General features: G+C 44.6%; 1 protein-coding gene across 1 annotated transcript; it reads left to right on the forward strand.

Moving 5' to 3' along the window:
* Positions 1–2,899: 2,899 nt before the first annotated feature.
* Positions 2,900–7,532, forward strand: LOC104309716 (pancreatic alpha-amylase). Its single transcript, XM_009911069.2, has 10 exons — positions 2,900–3,067; positions 3,663–3,809; positions 4,015–4,212; positions 5,330–5,560; positions 5,948–6,081; positions 6,169–6,291; positions 6,401–6,500; positions 6,682–6,803; positions 6,911–7,036; positions 7,328–7,532. Exons 1-10 carry the CDS (start codon positions 2,900–2,902, stop codon positions 7,515–7,517), a joined length of 1,539 nt encoding a protein of 512 aa, XP_009909371.2. The 3' UTR covers positions 7,518–7,532.
* The last annotated feature ends 247 nt before the right edge of the window (positions 7,533–7,779 follow it).

Genomic DNA, 7,779 nt, shown 5'->3' on the forward strand with positions numbered 1-7,779 from the left:
GCAATACCTGTGGACTGTCGCAGCCTGCATTATACCTTGAGCTTCATGGGCAAGTCACTCTTGCCCGTCCCCTCTGAGCCTTCTTAATTTGGAAGGGTTTGTTGGTCAGTTGCATGCTGGCAGGTCTTGTGTTGACACTACAGCAGTGTATTGGGGAAATGCTACTGGTGCAGCATGATGTCAGTGGTGTGTTTGACAGAACTTTACTATGACCGCACAAGGACACGCAAGAGCAAGCCTGCTTTTCTAAGTTTGCAGTGTGAAAGCTTGCTAATAAAAGGGTGTCTAAAACCCACAACATCTGGTTGGCTGTCTATTGCATCAGGCTGTTAAGGAGATTGGTCCTTAATCTCTTTATCTGATAGTGTATTTCACTGGAAAACTGTAAGAAATTTTGTCTGTTTCATGTTGCCTCAACATTGTTTGTCCTGAGGTGTTTCCACACCGTTGTCCCAGGAAGATAGCTGTTTGTCTACAAGACCACAGGCTCTGTGATTATAGCAGCTGATAACCAGGCAAGGCCACAGGTTCCATGTTCAAGAGTGTTGGGATGCAAGCTGGGGCTCACTGTGACAGTTTTATTGGTCTTTTGATGGAGAGGACCTTCCTAAGTGACTGATGTAGCAGTTCAGAGCCAAAAGAGCATCCAACTTACCACGGGACTGGGGCTGACACAATTTAAGTTACTGTGGCGCTGGGGCTTACACCACTCAAATGTGCTATAACCATGACAACTGAATGGGGGACTGTGACCATGTGTGGGACTGGAAAAGGTATAAAACCTGTAAGGTAATAGGGAAGTCTGGACCTCCACCACTGCAGCCTTCAGGATTGGTGAGACATCATTTCATCTTTGGTGGTTACTATCTCTTTTTATTTTTTTCCCCCCTCATTTCCTATATATCTAATTTTTGCTGCGCAGGGTAAGCAAAATAAAATTCAAGTGCTTTTGCCAACCAACTACTCAGTTCTTCAATATTTTCACAAAATCACAGAATGTTAGAGGTTGGAAGGGACCTTGGAAGATCATCCAGTCCAACCCCCTGGCCAGAGCAGGATCACCTCTACCAGCTCACACAGGAATGCATCCAGGTGGGTTTTGAGTATCTCCCCCTGGGCAGCTCACTCCAGTGTCCTGTCACCCTCACAGTGAAAAAAATTTTCCTCATGTTTGCTTCAGCTTCCACCTATTGCCCCTTGTCCTGTCATTGAGCATCACTGAGCAGAGACTGACTCCATCCTCTCAGCACTCACCCTTTACATATTTATAAACATGAGTGAGGTCACCCCTCAGTTTCCTTTTCTCCAAGCTACAGAGTCCCAGTTACCTAAGCCTCTCCTAATAAGGGTTTAATTCAGGGGCTCCATGAGAGAACTACCTCTTTGCAGAAGCAGAAGGAGACAAGAACATGTTGGCCTGAATGTTGTACAGTGATGTGCCATCACAGCAGTGCAACTCCATGGGCAATGGTGATGTCAAAACTCACTTCAAGTGCATTTGGAATGGAAAGGCTCTCTTCTCACCCAACTGGTAATCACAAGGTGCAGTCATCTCACTGATTCCTTGCTGTTAGCAAGCAGACAAGGTCATCTACAGTATTTACTATTTCTGTGGAAAAAGTGACCTTCAATAAGGTCTGTGGTATGAAAATGAACAGGTGAGCAAATGCGACCTGCTTTTGCTTTTTGTCCTTAAACACAAATTCTGGGAATTGGAAGGGTGTGTGTGACATTCAATGACATGGTCAAGTTCAGAAAGAACACACTAGAGGCAGTTCAGGTGTAAAGGGCATTGACATTGCTCTTGCAGTTGATGTGCCATTTTGTGGACTTTTTGTTTTTCTTACATTCAACAAATGTCAGGGATTTTCTGGTCTATGTATTCTCTCATAGCATTCTATTGCTGGTGTGACTCAAGACTATTCATGGAGTGTTGTTACTGAGACATTGATCTTGTAAGTCAGTTCCAAATAAATACCTCAAATTATGTCAAGAGCAAAAATCAGAAGGGTTTTTTGAAGAAGAAAATCATACGAAAAGGCAGAATGGACCTGGGCAACAGTTCTGGTTTTCAAATCCAGTTTTCTGTCAGGCAGCTAAAATCCACCTGCAGCATCACCTTACATCTGATTTTGGGCTTCCTTCCTGGACTCAGAAGAATCATTGGTCATTTAAAGTGAGGTGAAACCTTATGGAGAGTCTCCAGGGAAGAGGAAAATATTTGCAGCTCTGATCACTTTCAGTCAGGTAGAGCAACAGCTGCTCTGCCGGACTGTGTGATGAATACTGGCAGCAGTTCCTAGCAGGGACTGAGCAAGGACACCAGAAAATTTTCAGGCTTGAAAAGAGGTCAGTTTCTAGTTGCCATTGTGTTTCCTGTGGTGAAAACTCGGTGTTTTGTGTGATACATCTGTTATTTGCTGAGTGGCTGACCAGATAGCTGCCCTGGTTTGAGCTCATACTAATTCTGAGAGGTAGACATCTCTGAGTCCTGGCAAACTTACTGTCCTAGAGATGTTAGATTTCCAGTTGCCTTTTAATCATCTCCCTTTCCTTTTACCTTCCAGAGCCACCTTTGAAAGTCTCTGTTTTATATTTTGGAATGCTTTTGATAAAGGATCTTTGTTTACATGATTAAAAAGAATACAATTCTGAACTCTGGTGCACTGCTCACAGACAGCTTGGTTTATGATAATGCATAACCATTGTGAAAAGGTATTTTATCTTCAGGTGGTGGACAACCCAGGGAAAGACAAAACAGAAGAGTGATACCAAGCCAGCTTGGCAAAAAGTAACTCGCAGCATTGATCTGTGTGAATTTTGACAGCTGTGATAGGAACTTTGTCATCTTGCAGGAGTATAAATTCCCAGTGGACAACAGCCTTCTGCTGAAGGCATCATGCAAGTCCTCCTCCTGCTCGTGGCTGTAGGGCTTTGCTGGGGGCAGTACACCCCCAATACGCTCCCTGGGAGGACATCTATTGTGCACCTCTTTGAATGGCGCTGGGCAGATATTGCTCTGGAGTGCGAGCGGTATTTAGCTCCTAATGGTTTTGGAGGAGTTCAGGTAAGTTGCTTCCTCTGAGTAGGCAGGAAAATGGCATTGATTAATAAATCAAAATGCCTGAATTGGAAACAGCCAGCTTCAAGTAACTTTGATGCTGGAAAGTGAGGGGATAGAAGCAGTGAGTGCTGTTAGATGCAACCTTAGAGCCTGCAGGGCCTGTTAATGTTTCTAGCAGATCAGTGTCAAAGGGGCATGCTCTCCTCTGAAATGCTTCCCCTCCGAAATGCTTCCCCTCCAAGGCTAAGTTTTTCTCTTTACCTCATTCTGAGGGAAGTGCATAAGCACTGAATTTTATTTTTCCTAAGAACATCATTATTCCAGTGAACAGCAGTCCTGTGGCTTCAGCCCTCCCACATGCATGTCCTTGAAAGCAGGCCCATGTTGGACCTCGCAGCTCGCAGGAATAAGAGAAGACTGCTTCCTTGCCAGTCTACAAGGTGGACATCTCGCATGCATGAGCTTACGTTATGGGAGATAGATTGGTTTGGGTGCTAGCCTGCTTCTGAAGGCAAGAGGTACTGAGTGCAGAGTTTGCCAATAAATATTGAAATAAACCAAACTGATTTCTTATCAAAGTACATCATTTAATCTGCAGGTTTCACCTCCAAATGAAAATATTGTCGTTACTAACCCAAACAGACCTTGGTGGGAAAGATACCAGCCTGTGAGTTACAAGATCTGCACTCGGTCAGGAAATGAAGATGAATTCAGAGACATGGTGACCAGGTGCAACAATGTTGGAGTAAGTGTTGACAAATCTGTGTCTGAAACAGCAGGAACTGCTGTATCAGCGGAGGGAAGTTACTGCTGCTGTCCTGAAAGGAGGCATAAACTGAGACTAACCTAAAGGGGAAATAAAGATCAAGTGAACAGTGATGTGCAAAAGCTCTGCCTGTCACTTCCCCTTCATTGCAAAATGTACTGAAATACATTTGCTGCTTTTCCAGGTTCGTATTTATGTGGATGCTGTTGTCAACCACATGTGTAGTAGTGCAGGTGGTGCAGGCACACATTCTACCTGTGGAAGCTATTTTAATGCTGGGAACAGAGATTTTCCGGCTGTGCCATACTCTGGCTGGGATTTCAATGATGGCAAATGTCGAACTGGAAGTGGAGATATTGAGAATTATGGTGATATCTATCAGGTAACTCTCTGGCAAAACTCTGACATTTTTATTGTATGTTTGATTTTTAACCTGTTGTGTACACATTACAATAAGGCCAAATAAAGGGAGTAGTTTCTCACACAACTTGTGCTTAGTCACGCCGAACGAATGAAGGTACAGGAGAGACACTTGTGCAAAATATTCTGAGTACTGAGACATCAAGAACCCTTCCTGCATGTTTCACATGGGCATGAGCAGGAATTTGCTTCTAAGCTGAGCCCAGTGTACTCAAGCTCAGCCACTGAGCTTGCTCTTACATCTTGTAAAGTCAGCTGATCTTGACCAGGAGCCCCTTTGGAAAATACAGAAGTGCAAGTGAATTGTTATTTTTTTTAGATAGAGTGTGTGGCAGTTCTTTCTCAAGTTTACAGCTCTTCTTTGGCCATTTTGCAGCACTACACCATGCCATTTCTTAGCCTCAGTTCTGATGGGATCTGCACAGGAAGGTGATATCCTTTGCCAGCTCTCCTAACTTTTACTTTTTTTAATTGAGCTGCATAGTAAATTTACCTATGTCTAGGTGCAGACTATTGTGGACTAAACCCAGCAGGTAACTAAGGACCACCACAGCTTCTCACTCACTGCTCTCATGGCAGGATGGGAGAGAGAACTGGAAGAGTGAAAGTGAGAAAACTAGTGGATTGAGCTAAAGGCAGTTTAACAGGTAAAGCAAAAGCTGTCTGAACAAGCAAAGCAAAAGGAAGAATCATTCAACACTTGCTATCAGCAGGCAGGTGTTCAGCCATATCCAGGAAGGCAGGGTTCTAGCACCTGTACAGTTACTTGGGAAGACAAATGCGATCACTTCAAATGTCCCCCACTTCCTCCTTTTCCCCTTAGCTTCATATGCTGAGCATCTTGTCCTACAGTATCTATTACACCTTTGGTCACTTGGGGTCAGCTGTCCTGGCTGTGTCCCAGCTTCACTGTGTACTCTCAGCCTGCTTGCTGGTGGGGTGGTGTGAAAAGCAGAGAAACCTTTGACTTAGCATATTAGACATCCAAGTAGAATTGATTTTGCAGTTTGAAACATGCAACCTGAAAGGTTCCACAAGCTGACAAATTGGCACTTCGACACTTTTTTTTGATGGCACAGGTGCGGGACTGCCGCTTGGTTAGCCTGCTGGACCTGGCCCTGGAGAAGGACTACGTGCGCTCCAAGGTTGCCGAGTACATGAACCACCTCATTGATATTGGCGTAGCAGGCTTCCGGATTGATGCTGCAAAGCACATGTGGCCTGGGGACATAAGAGCATTTCTGGACAAGCTGAATGATCTAAACACTAAATGGTTTTCTCCAGGAACAAAACCTTTCATTTACCAGGAGGTAATCTCCACAGCATTTCCTTTAAGTTTGTCTTTAACTTCGTCCTTTAGTCAGGTGGCAGTAATGCATCTTCATTCAATTTGCTGGCAGGAAGGGCCAGCTAGCCATTGCTATGGAGGAACTGTGAAGACTCAAGCAGTTTTTGCTTTATAAAAGTGCCTCCACAACAGATTGTCATTCAGCTTTACCTTTCCTTTCTTCAATTGTGTTTTTGCAGTTGTCCATCATTATATTGATCTTGGGTTGATCTACCTAGCGGAAACAAACATACTGGAATATTGTTTATTCTCAGTATAAAGCAAGACCTAATGTTGAGGGCTATATATTGCAATTTTTTTTGTCTCTGAGAGAGGAGAAAAAATACAGAGTTTCTGCTTTGTGTCCCAGGTGATTGACTTGGGTGGAGAGCCCATCAAAGGCAGTGACTACTTTGGGAACGGTCGGGTGACAGAATTCAAATACGGTGCAAAGCTGGGGACGGTGATCCGCAAGTGGAACGGAGAGAAGATGGCCTACTTAAAGTAAGGGTGGAGATGTGGGGAGCCAGCCGGGACAGGCTGGGCCCAGGGGTTGACAGGGTAGCCTCAAGTCTTTGTGTTTTTGACTAGGAACTGGGGAGAAGGCTGGGGCTTCGTACCTTCTGACAGAGCCCTGGTCTTTGTGGATAACCACGACAACCAGCGAGGGCATGGGGCTGGTGGAGCTTCCATTCTAACCTTCTGGGATTCCAGGTAAGGGATTGCTTCTGTTTGGGTGATGCCTCTTCCTTTTGCTCGTTTCTCTGTTTTCTGACAGAGTTTTCCTTTCCCTGCCTCATTGCTGCTTCTGTCTGTGGCACAGGCTTTACAAGATGGCAGTTGGTTTCATGCTTGCCCACCCTTACGGGGTCACACGTGTGATGTCAAGCTTCCGCTGGCCCAGATATTTCGTAGACGGCCGGGTAAGCTGGGAGTGCTGAAGGGACGTTCATGGTGAACGAGGCTCTGCAGAGGCCAAAGCAAGCAGTCCAGTGCATTTAAATTTGTTTGGAGTTCTCTCAGTCCCATGTTGCATCTCTTTGCAACACAGAGAGGCTCTCTGCATTTTTAGTGAGACATTTTAAACTTGTTTTTCCATTGTAGGATATCAATGACTGGGTTGGGCCCCCAAGCAATGCGGATGGCTCCATCAAGCCTGTTACAATCAATGCAGACACTACCTGTGGCAATGACTGGGTGTGCGAACATCGCTGGCGACAAATCAGGTAGGACCCTGGAGCAAAGCTAAGTCAAAGCAGTTGCTTTTGCTTGCTGTTCCTTGTAGCTTTCTGGCTCTTTCAGGCCTGGTGACAGCTGTTGCTTGCTTTTGCAGGAACATGGTTATCTTCCGTAATGTGGTGGATGGTGAACCTTTCTCGAACTGGTGGGACAATGGCAGCAATCAAGTAGCTTTTGGCCGTGGGAACAAAGGCTTCATCGTTTTTAATAATGATGACTGGTAAGTCAGTGCAGAAGTTGTGTTCCTAGATAGAAGCATAGCGATAGTGATGAGCAGGGGAATGTCCTCTTTTTCTGATGAAATTAAAGACTGCAGTTTAGGCTAGAGTCATTGGCAGGTCTTGAAAGCCACAAGGGAGCACAGGGATTGAAGCAGGACTAGGATCAGAAAGCACACCCTTTATCTTGCCTTTGAAAGTAAAGGAGTAGCATCAGTTTCAAAAATTCTGTGCCTTGTTTGATATGTGTTTTCAAAACAATGGCTAAACAGCGTTCACTTATTTTCACATAGGTACATGAATGTCTATTTGCAAACTGGACTACCTGCTGGGACATATTGTGATATTATTTCTGGACAAAAGGAGGGTGACAAATGTACTGGGAAAGTCCTGTATGTGTCTGGTGATGGAATGGCCAGTTTCCAGATTAGTAACACTGATGAAGATCCATTCATTGCGATTCATGTGGATGCCAAGTTGTAACTCACTTGAAAAGATGCTTCCCCTGTTGACCTGCCCATTTACTCTTTCCCCTCTCTATGATGCCCTGATATCCAAGCATGTGTGATTCTCTGTAACTCGTGAATAATAAATGTCAATCAAGTTGAAGAGTAATGCATTTTCCCTTAATGAATTGGTTAGTGACTTTATCCCAGCATAGCTAGTGGCAATGCAGTGGCAGGTTTTAAGGCTATGGAACTTAAAATTTCCCATATCACAGAAACATGGCAGAAACCAGAATGAA

Source organism: Dryobates pubescens, chromosome 11 (genome assembly GCF_014839835.1).
Source record: "Dryobates pubescens isolate bDryPub1 chromosome 11, bDryPub1.pri, whole genome shotgun sequence".
NCBI lineage: Eukaryota > Metazoa > Chordata > Aves > Piciformes > Picidae > Dryobates > Dryobates pubescens.

Excerpts from the sequence above, each read along its gene's own strand:
- LOC104309716 (XM_009911069.2), top strand. The coding sequence starts at position 2,900 with ATGCAAGTCCTCCTCCTGCTCGTGGCTGTAGGGCTTTGCTGGGGGCAG. Across the intron at positions 6,082-6,168 it reads GAGAAGATGGCCTACTTAAA|GAACTGGGGAGAAGGCTGGG; the intron begins GTAAGGGTGGAG and ends GTTTTTGACTAG. Across the intron at positions 6,292-6,400 it reads CTAACCTTCTGGGATTCCAG|GCTTTACAAGATGGCAGTTG; the intron begins GTAAGGGATTGC and ends TCTGTGGCACAG.